General features: G+C 52.9%; 5 protein-coding genes across 5 annotated transcripts; all 5 read right to left on the bottom strand.

Annotated features, from left to right (window-relative positions):
* Positions 1-337: 337 nt before the first annotated feature.
* On the bottom strand, positions 338-3360 carry K460DRAFT_337606 (uncharacterized protein). Its single transcript, XM_040931017.1, has 2 exons — positions 2755-3360; positions 338-2666 (listed from the first exon to the last, which is right to left on the bottom strand). Exons 1-2 carry the CDS (start codon positions 2920-2922, stop codon positions 615-617), a joined length of 2220 nt encoding a protein of 739 aa, XP_040787987.1. The 5' UTR covers positions 2923-3360; the 3' UTR covers positions 338-614.
* A 1020-nt stretch (positions 3361-4380) lies between these two features.
* K460DRAFT_376855 (uncharacterized protein) lies at positions 4381-6849 on the bottom strand (the record flags this gene model as incomplete). Its single annotated transcript, XM_040934924.1, has 1 exon — positions 4381-6849. One exon carries the CDS (start codon positions 6847-6849, stop codon positions 4381-4383), a length of 2469 nt encoding a protein of 822 aa, XP_040787988.1.
* Positions 6850-7866: 1017 nt separating this feature from the next.
* Positions 7867-8762, bottom strand: K460DRAFT_376856 (60S ribosomal protein L15; the record flags this gene model as incomplete). The annotated part of the gene is made up of 4 exons (XM_040934925.1): positions 7867-8229; positions 8355-8501; positions 8635-8696; positions 8747-8762. The coding sequence occupies 4 exons, from the start codon at positions 8760-8762 to the stop codon at positions 7867-7869; spliced, it is 588 nt and encodes a 195-aa protein (XP_040787989.1).
* A 511-nt stretch (positions 8763-9273) lies between these two features.
* On the bottom strand, positions 9274-10329 carry K460DRAFT_395090 (uncharacterized protein; the record flags this gene model as incomplete). The annotated part of the gene is made up of 3 exons (XM_040936031.1): positions 9274-9965; positions 10039-10170; positions 10223-10329. 3 exons carry the CDS (start codon positions 10327-10329, stop codon positions 9452-9454), a joined length of 753 nt encoding a protein of 250 aa, XP_040787990.1. The 3' UTR covers positions 9274-9451.
* A 1100-nt stretch (positions 10330-11429) lies between these two features.
* K460DRAFT_281921 (uncharacterized protein) lies at positions 11430-14254 on the bottom strand (the record flags this gene model as incomplete). The annotated part of the gene is made up of 3 exons (XM_040928533.1): positions 11430-12028; positions 12087-12355; positions 12405-14254. The coding sequence occupies 3 exons, from the start codon at positions 14252-14254 to the stop codon at positions 11430-11432; spliced, it is 2718 nt and encodes a 905-aa protein (XP_040787991.1).
* Positions 14255-17817: the final 3563 nt, after the last annotated feature.

The following is a 17817-nucleotide window of genomic DNA, read 5'->3' on the forward strand; positions in this document are numbered from 1 at the left end:
TGGAAATCGGGGGCCCGATTTGGAGGGAGTCGGAGCTGGAGGTTGGAAAGGAGTATATTCTCAGCCATTCGGGCAGGAAGTGGTGCTGAACGGGGGCCACCGTCGATGGAATTATAGATTCTCTCGATTCTTAGAGTAGTATTAGTTTAGCGAAGACTGAAAATATCGAGTTTGCGAGCGTAGGTGAAGTAAAATTCAAGGTAGTGGAGTAGTGTTCCGTCGAAGGCAATTTTTGGCTAGCTTGGATTTTCTGTGTAGGAACTTGCCACAAGAGCATGATGCTACTGATGGTGTGGTGTGTTGCTTTTTCATGAGGAGTTTTGGCGAGCGGTAGAATAGACGCTAAAAAGTGTAATATTTATTGACCTCTTGTATCTAGCTGTTCAATGCGTGACTCACTCAGCCAGTCAAAACGAACGCCCTATCCTCTGACCCATAAGAGGATGAGGGAAAAAAACTTCAAACGCCAAATCTAAACGAACCCAACCCACCCAAAACCTCTAGATAGGTATAATGCATAGTGCTTCTTTTAAGTAGATAGCCAGCCAACTCTTGAAATATGAGAGATTTGCCCGTAACACCCTTATAACGCCGTCGCCAGATTATGACGCACTTTATGAATACCACCTCCTCTCCACCCTATTTCCCTTGCCAGGGCCAAATGCGCTTCCGTCTTGGCCGGCCAATTCCTCTCCGCTCTCGACTGTACCTTGCATCAATGCAGATATCTTGTCATCGTCCTTCTTGCTCTCATCCTCTTTCCTACTCTCTTCTTCTATCCTAGCCTTCTTCTCCTGTTCATACTTCATCAGTTTCTCCGCATTCTTCCTCTCCTTCTCTTCTTGTTCCTGTTTACCTTTCTGCTCCTCGCCCTCTTTTTTCTGCTCTTCTTCTATCCTAGTCTTCTCTACTTTTTTCGCGTCATCAGCCTTCCTTAGTTCCTCTGCATGCTTTCTCTCTTTATCCTCTTGTTCCTGCTTACTCTTCTGCTTCTCTTCCTCCTTTTTCCGCTCTTCTTCAATCTTCTTATGCAAATCGTTTTCTTCCTTCAAGCGGTCGGCTTCGCTATTTTCATCTGTTTCATGGAGCCACACGCCTTTCTCGTCGTTGAAAACTTCTTTGATTTGGCTTAGTGTGCCGCATACGCCGTCTACTTCGCCCCACGGGAGCCATATCTGCTCGTAGGCCGTCCATACGCCGCCGCGCCCGCCACGTTGGTCCCACGCCCGGTCGCCGCCCACGAGGGAGTTGTGGTAGCCGTTGGGGGACTGAGGCGTGCGGAAGTAGTTTCGTAGGAGAGCGCGTGTGTACGGGGCGTACCATAGGCTGAACCATGTCACGTTTGCGCTGGGGGCGTGGTCAGCTCCGGTATTCCTCATGGCCATGGGGTTGTTGAGTAAAACGGCGGGGACGGCGCCGGTGTACGTGTTTTGGAGCAGTGAGACGTCGCTCCAGGGTAATTTGCGCTTGGGGAGGCTGTCGAGGTCCTTGTTGAATTCTAGCTTGTCGATCCAGGCAGACTTTTCGTTAGGAGAGGGGTTATGTTTAACAAGATCGGGTCGCCAAAAGGGAGGTTTGGTCTCACTCAAGACCGGGGGGAGATCTAGGTATTGGGTCCAAGAGTCCGGGTGCTGGTACTTTGATAGGTCCGTCGAGTTGTCGTGCATCAGAGGAACCAGCTCGTCTTCGGTGCAGTAGATGAGCGGCTGGAAAAGAGTGTGCGTGTAGTCGAGACCGATCGAGAACTCGTGCTGTGTAGCATTTTGTAGTGCAACGTCCGCGTTCGTTGTTTTCGATGTAGCGCCTCCCAGAAACGCCTTCAACTTGGAACCTGCAGGCTTCTTCTCTTTTTCTATTGCATCTCTTCGTAGTTGCTGCTCCCCAAAGATGGTTGCAAACACTGACTGCACTGTCTGTGATTGGCTCCTGTTCTCCTCGAGCTTCCTTAACGCAGTCAAATATAACTCCCTCAGGTCACCCGCCGGACCCATAACTATCTTCGAATTGATAAACTTGGCCGGCATATCCGCGATACGTCGCCCCATCTCTTTTCCGTATATGTCACCTGGCAGTATCGACTGTGGCACGTACTTGCAAGCCATGTCGTCGCTCTGACACATCTTCTCCGCACCGAAGACGATGGTCTGATTGAATTTCTGGAAGCCGTCCTTGTTCACGCCGTACCTCTCCAGCAGGCGCACGTTGGCTTCTTCAAGCAGCCTTTTATACTGAGTGACGATGACATCGCTCGGGAGCTGGAACCACGACTCCTGGCCATCCACAATGAGGACAAGATCCTCATCCTGCACGTACTGCGCATTGCTCAGATAGTGTATTGTATTGTTCAGCTTGTCCCTCTCCCATTGCACGTCCGTTTCAAATGCGGCGTAAAGGTTGACTACGGTCGGCGGAGGGTAGTTCAGCAGCATGGCCGACAGCGTCGTCTTGCAGAAGCCATCTGTATCCGTTTCGGAGGGCATAAGAAGATGGAAGTTCGGCGTCGTCTTTTTGAGGTTTGCGGGTACATGGCTGATTTCGCCATTTTCGAGCTGCAGCGTGGTATTGGAAGGCGTCTTGAAGGGGGAGTGTATAATCGAGGGGAGGCTCGGGAGATAGGGTCGCCATTGGTAATGCGACGACATGTCGTGGTACTTTGACGAAATGGCCTAGGCATTGGGTTAGTAAGAGCCAATTATAAGTGGTACCAAGCTTCACGTCTACTATTCCTCTATATGTGTGAGACTTCTAACCTACCTCGTGATTCCTCATGCCCGTCATGCCTATCAATACGGCGAAGAACAAGACAGTCAGAAGCAGCATCCTCCCTCTTCTCGTGCACGCCCATTGTACCGCAGCGCTCCCTATGTCTGCCGGCGACTGTCGCGGAGACATTGGCATGGATTGCATGGTATCGCCCGCCATGAGAGCACTCGTATTCAGGCCCGAGGAGGCTCAGAGTGCCATGCGCTCCGTGTAGTGAAAGGATTGGCGGGGATTGTAGGTATTCGGAACGGATGGGGACGGGGAGGAGGAGCGATCGAAACCGCGATTCTTCTCTCGCTCACACTGTGGCATGTGTACGGTCGCCAGCTACTGCAAGGTACGACGCAGTCGAGAAGGCTGCGGGTTTCTCGGTGTCTCTCCCTCGTGCGCCCAATCCGTACTAAAGGTTCCAGTTGTACCTATCTGCGAGTAGGACCGATCTTCTGTAGAACGCGCGTTGGCTCCACATGTCCTAAACATTCGGATTAAAGGAATGCAGTGAACCCCTAAAGGTTACGTGGAGTCGTCGCAGGTGAGGAGAGTAGGCCGACATATTGCGCGCCCTCGATATTTTACATTCCTCAGCTCTCCTCCGCCTGGACGCATTGGATAAAGATGCAGCCAGCCATCAGTAGGGCTAGATGTGGACCCTTGCCATGCACTAAGCCCGGGTTAGGAAGGCGCTGCCGCTTCCGCCATGCTTGGCAGATGCTGGCATGATCGAAATAGCAACATGCGCTCATGCCCGTATTACTAAGCTACCAATATCATAGAGAAACTGTCAGGCGGACACTGTTTGTATCTGCTCGCAATACGGCATCATCTCGACCTGTTGACAGATGTAGAACACAGTCAGAAAGCATGATAGCACAAGTCGGCGTCAGTGTTCGACAATCTAGGCCCCGTGGCTTTGCGCTAGCCCGCACGAAGATATAGAGGCGTCCGCCTTCAATTAACCAGGCTGAATCGCGTAACTATATTGAGAGGGTACATGGGGAAAGCTGAGCTGACACGCTTTAGCGAAAGGGGCAGAAACTCTGTAGTGTATAAGTCGCCCGAGCATCCTTTATGGAAGCACAGAAGCACAGAAGCACAAAGTACACTCGATGGCTGTAACACGACGTCTGCGGACTCCACTTCACCAGGAGACCACAGGTGTAAGGCTTGATCCCTCTCAGGCTGTTGCATCAGCTTCATTATGTTACCTATACTACGTAGACGCGCTTATCCAACAAGCACCTGAATAGGCGCAAAAACCAAAGCCAAGGAATCTCAGATGCCTCGGGTATATCTGAAAGTTGGCACCCAAACGCCTCGCTAGCTATGAACACGCACTTTCTTTTTCCTGAGCAACAAAGCTTGAGGTTTAGGGGTCGATGTCGCTGACATCATGGCCATGTCCGCGATCGTTGGTGTCCATATGTGAGACGTACCAAAGAGCCCCGATATTCGGGCGGTGAAGGAAGTAGATCCTCGTCGCCGAGAACTAACAAGGCTTCGCTTGAGAGCGCTCTCTTCCTCTTGGCCAACACCCTTTTCGCCACTACAACTAGAATCGCCCTGCAGACTATCAGCTCTACTGCAATGTCAGCACATTTGCACATCTAACAGCCATCTTTAGAGCTGAAGAGTCTGGTACAGCTTGATAGTCTTGTGGCGGACTTCTTCGCATTGTTGAAGCGCATTGATATGCCTCTCCTGCGCCAGCTTCCACGTCTCCATAACCTCTTCGTCTTCCCTCATCTTGGCCAGGTAACTAGCGAAACCGAGCTTCTTGGTCGTCTCGCCACGATGGTGGATAAAGTGATCATCAAGCTGTTCAAGCTCGGTGTTTCTTGCAACGAAATGGGCAGTGAGTGCTTTGCAGTAGTTCTTGTATGCTTTGATATACGATTCCATACGATGGAAATACTGGTCGGCTGAGCTCTGATCCAATTTGGCTGGTAGAGGAGGCGCTGTTGGCATCTCAGGGTACTTCAACTTCTGAGCAGTGTTGGGCTTCGTGGGATGGGAGCTGGCAGATTGTGAAGGGAACGGAAGAGTGTCCTTGAGTTCATCTAACCCAATACCGCCGTTTTGTGGCGCTTGAAATGGTTCCACGTTTGCAATGCCCGAGAGACCGTTCAGGCCTAGAACCGGAGGTCTCGCACTTGTAGCAGACGAAGGTGCGGTAGCAGAGCCATTTGGCACTGTACCTATGCCGGCTGCCGTGTTGATCTTGGGCGATGCAGGCGCTGTACGTATTCCTCCTTTCATGGGTTTAGGGATAGGGGGTGTGCTCGAGTCAATGTCCATCGCATCACCGTCGCCATTCGCCGCCTCCTGCGCAAAGGCCTGGTACTTTGGCCGCGATGTATCAGGCTTATCTTGTGTCCTCGGGGCCCCATTCTGGGGCACAGAAGGCTTACGGGCAGCTTTGGGTCGCTTAGTGGCTTCTGGTGCACGACGAGGAGAAGTCTCTTTAGAATCCGTATAAACCCAATTAGGATCCTTAAAAGTATCTTTCCAAGCTTGTTGGCTAAACTTTGCGGCTTGAGCCCCAGCACTGGGAGGGGGCGGGAATTTCACATTAGGTGGAGGCCCAGGAGGAGGTGGAGGTATGGGATAGGACTGTGCTTGCGACAGCGGTTGCGTAAAAGGCGAAACCGGAGGCGGTACTTGAGGCTGATTGAGGAATGGATTTCGCTCCGAAGCAGTCCGCTGAGATGGTCGACCCCGAGTCGGCGAGGTTCTACCTCTACTATTAGACGTCTTTTGCATGTTAGGTGCAAAATAGTCAGCGCTGCCTTCGAACTTGCCATGCCAGTCCGAAGGTGAGAATTTGATGTTGATACTCTCCTCACTTCTACTCTTGAAACTATTCGGCAAATTTCCTGTTGCGTGTTTGCTCTGCTGACTCTGCTGAGGAGTTTTGAACTGTTCCTGGCTCCACGATGGTGCTGGTGGTGGATGTGTAGTTTTTTGCGGCAGAGGAGGCCCTCGGTGCTTGTTGCCTACATGGAAGACTTCCGGCTCGGACTCTTCATCGCTCGAGTCAGGGTACATCTGAGGGAACTGTTTGGTAGACTTCCCGCTGTACGAACTCCGCTGCTGCCTTCGGCCGGAGTCAGAGTGAGCACCTGAGGAATCTTGCGAAGAACTTCGTCGATGTGTTGGTGAATTGCGAACGCTGGCAGACCTTCCCAGGCCCTCAAACATAGAGGTCCGCTCTCCTCCCGTGTTGGAATAATACGGTGTTCGCACGCGGTTCGCTTCCGAGTAGGGCACATCGGTGGTGTCTGTGTCTCTCGTGGGATATGATGGACGAGGCGAAGGGGTAGCGGTGGGCGGCGTTGGAGCAGGACGGGCATAGTTCCTATACGACGACCGTGCCTGGCCTTCATCAGCGCCTGGTGTTGCTGGGTTGAATCCCTGTCTTGACGAAGGTGCCCTCGTGCTCTGGGTGCGGCCAAAAGGTGTGCCATTCGGGTTGTTCTGGGCATTATGAGGGTTGCCCTGAGGACTGCCTTGAGCGCCTGGACTGTACTGTCGCGGTTCCTCGGCACGGGGCTGCTTCATCTTCTGCCATGCCGTGAAGACATTGGCTCGAGCCTCTGCATCCTTGGCCCTCGTATCCGGTCGCTGTGCCGTGGGCGGCGGGCGGAAGTTCTTGCTGGTGAACCTGTCGGCGCCACTGTTGAAAGTGTTATGGTGTTGCGGCGGTGGAGGACGCTGCGGCTGCTGAGCTGGCTTTGGGGGAGGGGGGCGGTAGTAGGAGCCGCTGGGGGTCGTTGTCGTGTAGGCATTACGTGGAGGCGGTGGGGGTCTCGTTCTCGGTGTATTGGGCGTGTTGGTAGGAATATTCAGATTGCGGTATTTCCTCCGCTCAGCATCGTACTTTGCTCGTTGTGCCGAGTCGCATAGCACTTCATGGGCAGCCTGGATTTCTTGGAATTTGACGACGAACTCGACCTCGCGTCCCGGGTTACGATCTGGGTGGTACTGCAGCGCGAGCGTGCGAAAGGCTTTGCGGATCTCGTTCTCGCCTGCGTTGGCCGAGATCTTAAGGTCGGCATAGTAATTTCGCGTGGGATCGGCTTTGACCATGGCGGCGGCAGCGGTGGTGGTTGTGCGAAGAGGCTTGGTGAAGATGCGGGCTGGACGCTGGCGACACGACTCTGCCTAGGTATGATCACCTTCAACAGGCAGACACAGCCGCTGTGCAGTCACCAACAAGTCTGCCCTTTCACTGCCTGGCCTCTTGTCCTTGTCGAGCGAGGCGGTGCCGCTCAGATGATAGTCGGCCGTGCGCGTGGACGTCGGGGCATGGTGCAAGTAAAGCTGGAATGCTGCAGCAGCCGAACTCTAGACAAGGTCAGGTTGTCAGCCGCATGGCGTCACTGATTTGTAGAAGAGAATGCCCACCCGTCGCGGCTATTGGAGCTCTCTTTGCTCGCTTGCCGTGTTGGCTGAGGTGCAGGTGTTGTCGGTTGGGCTGCTGTGTTTTGGCGTGCGTCGAGGCCACGGCAACGCTCACTCGCACCCTTAGCAGCAATATCCTAGTCTGCCCCCCACCAAAACCGACAGCCATAATCCTTGAACTTGGAAGATGACCTTGGAACCCCCATACGCAGATAACACTCAAGCTGTGTGAGCGACATATCTTTTCATCTAGACGACGACAAGAAGCACGTGTGTGTGTGGTTGCAAAAAACAATCTGACGTCGTGCTGCCATCTCACCATGCAGCCCACCACCGGTCAGCTACCCCAGCCAAAGCCAATATACTCGACATGGGGTGGGGGGAATACCCAATCATGCTCCCTTGAATCTACAGCACCCACATCTTATTAGCAGTCGGGCCTATAGAGTGCCACTTGGCCAGAGAGAGGCCATGTTCATATGCAGATGATGAGGTTACTTCACAATGCAATGATGCCCTTGATATGCTTGTTCATAGAGATCATGAATCCATGGTATTTCATTTTGAAAATCCTGACCAGCCATCATCATGCCAGGCGGAAGCTACACAGCCCAGGATATCCTTTTCCATTCACGCCAGTCAATACGCTTGAAGAAATCGACGACCAGACGTTCCACCACACACACCACACCCTCAACACATCTAGCGGTAACGCCAGAGGGACAGAGTGTTGTGCCTCTTCCACGTCTTCCTCCTGCCAGCAGTCGTGTTGTTGAACTTGTGTCCACGGCCAAGACCACGGCTCTTCTTGCCGGTGGCGGTAAGTCCACGGCTCTCGCGGTGCTTGTGGACGGGCTTGACGATCCAGTTGATGCGGGGATCACGGCGGATGGCCTTGTGCTGGGGGTCGACGAGGATGACCTCGTAGTACTTGTACGTAGAATCCTGGTTGATCCAGTACGAGTTGAGCACGCGGAGATTGGCGCAGCGGCGGCCGACACGCTCCTCAGCAGTCGACTTGAGCGAACGCTGGTACTTGAGCTGGTTGATACCCTGGTTGGTGGGCTTGCCTACGAATTGTTAGTTCTCTGATTCCGACCGCGACATCGAGCGTGCGAAGCATACCATAGGTAGCACCCCTAAGCACATATTGTTAGCATTGCGTTCCTCTCTCAAGGCCTCTACGGGACGTACTTGGGCGCGGGCCTCTTGCGACCTCCACGGCGGACGCGGATGCGGTAGATAACGTAGCCCTGCTTGGCCTTGTATCCGAGGCGGCGAGCCTTATCCGGGCGCGACGGGCGGCTGGCGCGGTGGATGACCTTCAGTTGGCGAAGCTATCAATGTACTCTCAGCAATGTTCAACGAGTACACCAACGAGGACCGCAGTCCAGGATTTGTGATTCATACCTCCCAGCACTATGGAAACGTTAGCATAGTTCGACCTTTGGCTCAATTGAATATACGTACGCGAACGCGCATCAGAAAGCGCATCATATCCGACTGCTTCTTCTTCTGAAGTTCCTCGACATCTGGCGCAAATTAGCTGCAGGCCGTGGCTGCGGGGTTCTGGCGGGCTTACACTTGAGGGCACCCATCTGGTTTGTGTTAGTAAAGGTCGTCAAATGTAGAGTTCAGCGTGTCTAGCAGAGCGTACCTTGACTGTTGGTTAGTTGGTTGTCGACGTTGTCGTTGCTGGGAATTTTGTGACGATGGGGAAAAGTCTAGCGAAGTGTGTAGCGCGCCTTGGCGAAAATAGTGGAGTCTTTTCCATTATTATGTAAGCATCTTCAAACTAACCCTGCCAATCCCGGCAGAACTGGTGAACAAGGCCAACACACTCTCCACACGAGTACCCCGGCGCGAGCCAGTAAACCAACGCTCATTAAGAGTTATTTGATCAGTAGCTAAAAAAATCTCCCCAAAAACCTGGCATTGAATTCTTTGTAGATTGATGCATATTTGAAAGATTGACGCAGCTGAACCTAGGAGTTGTCCAAATTCCGTGTCGATTATAAGCAGACGGTCTCTACTTGTCGTTCTAGTGAGTGTGTGACGGTCGTTTAGTTGACTCAGATTGTACTCATCAGTTGGCAGATGCTAGAATGACAGCTGAATTCAGTGAAGTAATGTCTGCAGTCAAGTCACTGTAAAGGCTTCTAAAGCAAGTATCGATCGTTCTTAGTTACGTTAAGCTCTCATGAGAACCCTTGCTGATAGCTTTGCACATCCTTCGAACAACATACTGTGATGCCATGCAATACGATGCGATGCAGGAGGTCAGTACCTAGGCAACTTCATCGTTCGGAAGCCCCTTGACCATCCTCTTGACACCCCTCTCCGCATACCTCAAGCTCCTGTGCAGCTCATAGTTCAGCTCTGTCTCTGTCTCCGCCTCGCCCACTACTCCCTCCATCTTCTCGTCTCCATCCTCATCCACTGGTGCTAGTTCCTCGCCCTCAGTATCAGCTCCAAGCACCTTCTTTACATTCCTCAGCGCCACCCTTGCTCCCATCTTCAGCTGCTTCTCCGTCTCGTCGAGATTCTGCTTCCATGTATCTGCAACGGACTCCGTGCGCTCGTCTCGCAAACCCTTGATTATGTTATCGAGCCTCTGATACTCTACGATGAGGCCCTCGGACGCTTTCAGGACATCGGATACAGAGGCGTAGGCTGTATTGCTAGCGATCTTGGTGCCTCCTAAGGTTGGTGTTTGGCCTTGGATGGCTTGGTTTGGAGTCTCAAGAGCTTCCATGATCGTAGCAGCGATTTCGTAGCGACGACGCGCTTCCTCCTCCTCTCTACATCAGGTCCCTCTATCAGTCATCGAGTCAAACCAATGGGAGTGTTGTTGCACTTGGACGTGATACTTACGCCTGGTGCATTCGCTGCTCGAGCAGAGCTCTAAGCTGCTCCTGATCGGCGGTAACCTTTTCGCGAAAGTGCTCAACTTCCTTATCGCCACCTTTGGGCTTCTTGAGTAGTGGACGCAATGCGAGTATCTGTCTGTGTACGTTGTGAATACACGCTTCTTACATCGGTTTCCTGTAGTACTCACTGGCTGTCAGCCTTCGATGCATCGTCTTCGGATTCGGCATCTTTAGCACGGGCCCGTCTGCCTTGAGTGGCGTCTTGCACTGGCGGTTGCACACGTCGTCGTGCCATGTTCCGGTAGAAGTTGTATATATGCACGGAGTATGTGTGGTGAGGTGAGGGCACGTGTATTAGGAAAGGAAGGCGCAACATCAGTAAGCTCAAAGGCTCGCGTATGTAGAGTACAATCCTCTAAAAGAGACCTGGCAAGTAGCGCAGTCAGGTATTGGGTGAACTGCTCGAATGCACTGCTATTTTACATGGCAGGGTGCAGACTTCTCACTACAACGTTACTAACAGTGTCCGCACAATCGCAGGACACTTCCTCTAAGAGCACATCGCGAAGCCTGAACAGCCTCATGCATCTATATAGTTGCAACATAGAAATACATTAGAGCGCAAATACACAGACTACTTGAAAATTACTAAATTAACCGATCCCATTCCATCTCCAGGGCTGTTTTGAGTGGGCTGACCACAAATCAAAGTTGTCTCTTGTTGTTATCACTGGCAGTGAAGGATTATTTGGCCCAGAAGGTTGTCATTTTCGCCATGGGCATATATCTATATAAGGCATGCATAAGCTAATAGTTGTCCATCCATATCCCCTGATGCATATAGGGGTAGAAGCCACGATCTGGCCCCCGTGAAGAAAAGTAAAATTGAGAAATTTTGAGGTAAGGAAATGAAGCACACACACAGAAAGAAATCGCAATATACCATCGTCAGCCTGCTCGAGACTGTTGCAGTTGTTGCTACCGCAGTATCTGCAGCCATGGATAGTATGGTGACTGTACTCGCCGAGCCAGCTGTCGTCGCCGAAAGAAATCACAGAAAGCAATCGCAATATACCATCATCAGCCTGCTCATGATTGTCGCAGCTGTTGTTATCGCAGTATCAGCAGCCATAGATAGTATAGTTACTGTCCTCGCCGGGTCAGTTGTCGTCGCCGAAAAAAAACCATGATGAGATCAGCCGTGGACTCATAGCTGATATAGTGGGAATCGCAGGAATCGCAGGAATCGCAGGAATCGCAGGACTCGCTTTTACAGGCAAAGTGACAATGTTTGTGGAGTGGAGAACTGTGAAGCCGTCATTGGTGAGTATGTCCGGGAGCACTGCAAGCACTAGCCTGTTGACTAGGACCATCTAGTCTTGAAAGACTACAAGCTTACTTGGCACCAAAGGACAGGTTGTGCATGGCTGTCAAGAAGGCAGTATCGTAGCCAGCGTTGTAGGAAGGTACAGAAGTTGCCGTGTAGCCATTGCCGTAACCGCCGGAGGTGCCGAGGTTTGCGCCAGTTGTAGTACTGGAGCTGTACGAGGCGTTTCCGTATGCGTTGGAATAACTGGCTCCAGATGAGGGATACCCAGCGCCAGCACCAGAAGTGGTATAGTGGCCGTAAGACGGGCCAGCGGTGGAAGTGTACGACTGAGAAGCAGCATAGGCAGTCGTAGCCTGGTAGCCTCCACGGTACGACGGACCGCTCGAGGCGATGTTGTAGGCGGGCGAGGGAGCGTACGTCGTGGGCGGGTAGTAAGCTCCGTAGTTCATTGGGCTACCACTCGCAGTCGCGTTTGGGTAGCCGCCGGCGGCCTGCATCGCATACGGGCTATAGCGATCATACATCTGGGGGGCGAGCTGTTGGCCATGAGCCCATGGTGGCATGTTATACGCAGGTTGAGGGGGAGGGTAGCTAGGCAACTGATGAGAGAAAGCGCCATAGCCGTCATCATAGTTGGCGTATGAGACGTTGTTGCGTCCTCGACCTGATCAATGTTAGCTGAAGCCCAAACTGTTAGGTAAAGGCTCAACAATAGCACTTACTATACTGCTCGCCGGAACGATGGTTGTTGGACCCAAAGCCAGGACCGACACTGAGAGGGGCGTTGGCGGTGTTTGAGTTCAAGATCGCTCCAGGGCCGATCGCAGAAGGTGGTGGGATTTGCGTCAAGCCTGCTGGATTTACGACTGATGCTGGATTGACAGCTGACATCCAAATGCGGACCTTGTACTGCTTGAAGAGGTCCGTAACCAAATCGTTGAAGTTGACATAGGACTCGGCATAGTAGAAATATGTAAGCTTGTGGTAATCGCTGGAGGATGTTAGTCATATGGCAGCGGCACGAAGGTTGGCAGACTCACGCTTGATACTCGGCATCCAGAATCTCCATCGGCAACTTGTGGTCGGCAGCCTTCTGAGCTCCGAGGCGCTTTGATTTCGCCTCCGATCCCTCCTTGTCGCGGAGAGCCATGATCTCGTGCTGCTGGGCAAGACGCTTGATCATCTTGGGCTTTGCGTCTTGCTCCTGTTGAGCACCCATGCCAGTAAGTTGAGATCGACTCATAGGATTGGGGAATCCATTAGCACGGGCAAGGGCACCGAGCATACCAGAATCGTTCGAGGTTCCGGCAAGGGAGTACTGCGAGAACATAACAAGCCAGCGGAAGTGTTCTTCGTTAGCCTCAGCTTTATGTTTCTTGGCGTCTTCCAGGCTCACATCGGCGTGCGTGACTTGGCCAAGGTCACATCCACGGTCGCCTTCGACGATGACGAGGTCACCACGACGGATCTCCAGACCTGTGTTGTCATAGAGGTAATAGATATCCGCTCGAGAACACTTGAAAGTGACCACAAAGAGACGACGACCTGGACGGCCAAGGACATGCGGTACAGCATAAGGATTGCCAGCAGACATGGCCGTGTTGGGGACAATTGGATCAGGATGAGCCGCTGAGATAGCAGAGGAGTTGATGGCACGGGAAGCAGGTCCGTAGCCGGTGAAGTAGGCAGAAGCATCAAATGGCTCGGTCTCCTCGGGGGATTGGGATGACTGGCGGGGAGACATGATATCTTCGTCCTCCTCCCGCGTGTGGCCCAGAGTCGGCAGAGGCAGAGACGGGTTGTACCCACCGTAGTGAGCGAAGGAATGTCGACGACCGAGAGCATCCACGGTGATGGGTGGAATGTTGCCAGTTGTCCATTTGCGGGGGCTGTCAATGATGTCCACTTCCTGCTCGCGCCCGAGGCCGGAGACGTGTTCGCTGAAGCGGCGGGTGAGAGTCAGGGTTGGATGGTTCATGGTGGCTACTGGGTCGTCGAGCTCTTCGATTGCGTACTCAGTAGTGCTGCCGTAGGCGACGTTGCGCAAACCTGCAGTGGTCTTGCGACGCTGTTGCAAGACTGGCGAACCGCTAGATGTAGCTCGATTGCGGGCACGGGCGTTTTCCACAGCGGCTTGCTTCAAGAGAGCTTGCTTCTGTTCACGCTCCCAGTATCCGGTGGGCAGGCGTACACCGTGTTCTGAACCGTTAGAAGACTCAACTTCGTCAGCTTCGTCTTCACGAAGCTGCGAAAGACCGATAGCGGATTCGCCAAGAAGACTCGGCTTGGAAGGTCGATGTCGCACCCCAGATCGCAAACGAGCAGCAGAGAACTGGCCGACCGGACTGTTTTCAATATCGCCTTGACCTATGCTATAGGACTGGGATCGAACAGATTTACGGAGGGGGTTAGAATTTTGTTGGTTCAAGAGAAAGCCGATGCCTTCGTCGCCCTCGATATTAGTTGGCGAGGGAAGTGGTTTGTCGTTTGGTGCGTGACCTGACGTAGGGGAAGGCAACACGTCCTTGAATCGAATGTTGGACTGACCGGACGTGAAGCTCGCTGTGTTCCACTGGAATGCGGAGGTGCCTGGTCGTGACTGCTGCGGCAGCTCGATGCTCGGCGTGGTGGGCTGTGACCCGGCAAACGACACTGATGGCAGGGAGAACTTGCGGTTGGGCTGTATGTCTTGGAGCCAGCCAGAAGAGGGGCGCCTACCACCAGGATATCCGCCGGGCGTTGGACGAACGACTGTAGGCACGTGCTCACGGTCATCGTCGCTCGATGCCAAGACATCGCTGTCAGGCGTGGGGCGGCGCAGCTGCAACTTCGACTTCTCGAGAGCTGACCCGCCGACGGTCAAGCCGCCTTTGTAGCTGTTGGAACTCATGTAGGAGTTATCTGGTCTTGATGCCGTCAGATCAATCTCAAAATTCAAGGTAACAACAGGAAAAATGTGAAACTGACCTTGAAATCTAATAGAAATAGAATGAATATGTCGGCGTCTACTAGCACAGAATCTTCACAGAGGAAGTACGTGTTGCACACAGTAGAAATATTTGGGACTGTAGCAAGGTATGCAAGAATAGATGTTGTCTAGGTTGGCCGTATGTTGGAAATGAATAGTCACCTGTAGAGGCAAACGCCTAGTCATTCAGCACGGACATACTAAGGACGAAGCGGCAATAGCGGGGTAACAATAGTGAGAGAGGTAAAGGTATAAGCGCGCGTGCGGGGTAAAAATACAGCTCAGTCGTCGTAGATAATGTAGGCTGTTGAAAAAACGTAGACAGTGAGTGTCGCAGAACGTAATCGGGGTGCCAAAACAACGTAGGCAGGGGGTGTCAACAGAACGTAGAGGGGGGGTGTTGAAGGAACGTAGACGGGGGATGTTGAAAGAACGTAGATAGGAGGTGGATGGGTAGAACATACCTGATCTGTAGATTTCTGTTGAAGATAGTACCTGAGCTAAGCCGGAAAGCTCGACCCTCGTTCAAGAGTATTGATATGTCCAATGCTGAGACTACGGCTGTTTGGCACGAAGAGGTCTTGACAGTCGTATTGCCAATAGCTGATGAAACGGATGACGCTCTGTAGGGGCCAAGTCGCCTTCTAGAACTAGTGTTAGTGTGCTCTTGGTGTTAGGGGACTCTAAAGAGAAATGTGATATTGCGACTTGACGAGTATGACAACGCAAATGACGAGGTTGTCGGGATAGACAGAAGGTGCTGCAGATGGATAGGAAGAAGTGTATGACAAGAGGAAGGCTAGCAAAAGGCAAGCGAGGCTCGCGGTGTTGTTGATTCGAAGTAATCCAGCGAGACTTACCTGTTGGTTACTTCAGCGGAGTGGTGCCGCTATGAAGCAGGTCGATGGAGAGGCCGGCACCGTCTACGGATGCTGGGAGAGACCAAGTCGTCGTCGCAGCTCGTAGCTTGCAGCTTGCAGATGCCAAAGTGTAGGTGGTAGGAGGCGTAGGAAGAGAGATACTAGCTTGGGGGTGGAGGAAGTGGAGGAGGTGGAGGTGGAGGTGGAGTGGGAAGAGAGAGAGAGAGAGAAAGAGAGACACCAGCTCGGAGGAGGGGTAGTAGACAGGTAGTGTGCCGCGTGCCTAGCGAGTGATCTCACCTATGCGGTGCCACAGGAGGTTCAAGAGACTGCAGCGAACTGTGGGGAAGCTGCTCCTATAAGCAGAAGTAGAGTGAGAAGACGAATTGATGATGCTGAAATGGGAATGATTGAGAAAGGTATGGCCGAGTGTGGGGAGAAGGAGGAGGAGGAAGGAAGGAGCAAATGGCACCAGCAGCGGGGATTTTATGGGCCAGCACTGGGCGGTGAGGGCCAGCACGGGGGCGGTGATAGTCAGGTGGCTCGAGTGCCGCCTTCAAGCGTTTGATGGGCTCGTCGTCGATGATGTCGGTGTGGCAGGAGCGTCAGGGCTCAGGAGCTTTAGCAATTACTGTCGTCCAAGGTGCATTTTAGCAAGGTACATGGGTAGATAGAGAATGGAAAGTAGAAAGAGACTACATCGAGGCTTGCATCCATCCTACAGAGCCTCCGTGCAATGATGATATAGCCCTGTTCCTCGTCGTGACGTTCATGGAGCTTTTGCTGTGCTGCCTCCCTTCAACACACACAACATCGGGAGCAGGGCCATATCGAGACGACACACAGTCTGCTCCTACAAACCAGATGCATAACCCCCCTGAAAGAACGGCAGGACTCTTTAACGGCTGAGCATACGTGCAGGGCTTGAGATAGCTGGCAATCGGCCTTCCTTCTCCGCACCCTCACACGCCCCAACGCCCGACACCCCGCGTCCACACTCTCCAAAACACCCCCTTACACAGCGAAAGCGATCCAGAAAAGCGGTAGAGACGAGAAGGGAATTCAGAAACGGACTGTAGCGATGGTGAGAAAGAAAGGCCGTCCCTGCTTACCTGAATAATAGGGTAAATGTCTATCGAGAATCAAGCCGACGACCCAGGTACCGAGGCTTGAAAGGAATCTATCAATACGACAAGCGGTGTATCCTATCGATCTCGGTCAGCGCCATGTCCTTCCATACACCTGCGGCCTCCTACGACGCGAGACAAAAGAGCGTCTGTTGGATTCCGCCGCCCAGAGTCGCGGCAAGCTCAACGACGCAGAGAGGTTGAAGCGGGGGGGAAACATACCAGGCAAGCTCTATTCCACAATGACAGCGGTATTTTTCTAGCAGAACAAATCGATTCGGAAAGTAACTGGCAACGGAGTAAGCCCAAGCGATGCGATGCCGCGTTGGCAAACTCGATCCGATTCGACGACAACATACCTCAAAAACGCAAACCAAGCGCCAAATTCTTGAACCAGTCTATCCCTAGTCTTTCTTGCGGAGAATGTCGAACGAGAACACGACACACTATGGCATCGGTCTTCGCATAAGATTACACAGGTCGGTGATCAGCTGGAGCGCTCCTAAACCTAAGAGTGGGGAAAGCGCCACGCTCTAAATGCCCAAGGCTGTCCCGATAGATCGAGGGTCAGTGTTCGGAGGAAGAACACGCGACTACTAGAGCGAGCACATTGTCGCCCCGTGTCCCGAGCGACAGAGGAAAAGGATATGAACGAAAAGGTGGACGTCCACGATAACCAGACTGCTAGCTGGAGGGTATGCCCTTGGCGCAGGTTCGAAACGCTGGAGACAGTCGACGCAGGTCACACTAGGCAGCTCCGCACGCGTTGTTAGATCAGGGGATGAACTGGCAACGACGAAAGGAGCGCGACCAGCTTATGGCGATCCGAAAGGCAGTCGATGGTTGGCTGCCAGCTGGACAGGAGGAGGATCTCGAGGCAAGACACTCATTACAGAGGATCAGACGGAAGCCAGAAACACGCAGACATCCAACGCCTTTGAGGCTTCTGCAGCTCACACGGCTGGCCAAGGATCAGGGGCTCTGGGTGGTCTGCGCAGTAAAATGCGGAGACAGCTTGACCAACTGTGGCTAGCCGTGCATGCATAAGGCGAACACCTGCAAATTGCTGAGCCCGCGGGACAGGGCCGGTGCCATCGAATCATCAGTTCCCGTCAAACCTCTCGTAACCATCCTTCACCACACGGTTTTCCATCAACCTCAACAAATTTCCATCGATGTCTCCCTGTTCAGCTGCCGATCTGCGATGAGCCGGGGTCGCCTTCTAGGGCCGGTTATTGACTGAACCCCTCATTTCTTCCGTCTGGACTCGGTTGGGCCCGTCGAATGACACCCCATCTCTTTCAGGGCTTTATGCTTGCTGCACGCCATTCTGCTTCGCTTCAAGCGCCCTCAATCGGATCCCAGGCCTGCTATGTCCGTAGCAAATAGGCCTTGAGCAGTACGCCCGTCAGTTCAGCCCTGGAGGGGATCACGCGCCCCTTGGATCACCTCACACAGGACGTCAAGCTCTTAGCTGCTGGATGCTGCAGCAGCGGCT

Source organism: Cucurbitaria berberidis (assembly GCF_010015615.1).
Source record: "Cucurbitaria berberidis CBS 394.84 unplaced genomic scaffold K460scaffold_3, whole genome shotgun sequence".
In the NCBI taxonomy this organism is placed as follows: Eukaryota; Fungi; Ascomycota; class Dothideomycetes; order Pleosporales; family Cucurbitariaceae; genus Cucurbitaria; species Cucurbitaria berberidis.

Coding starts and splice junctions, on each gene's coding strand:
- K460DRAFT_337606 (XM_040931017.1), bottom strand. CDS start 2,922: ATGGCGGGCGATACCATGCAATCCATGCCAATGTCTCCGCGACAGTCG. Junction 2,667..2,754: donor CGGGCATGAGGAATCACGAG/GTAGGTTAGAAG, acceptor CCCAATGCCTAG/GCCATTTCGTCAAAGTACCA.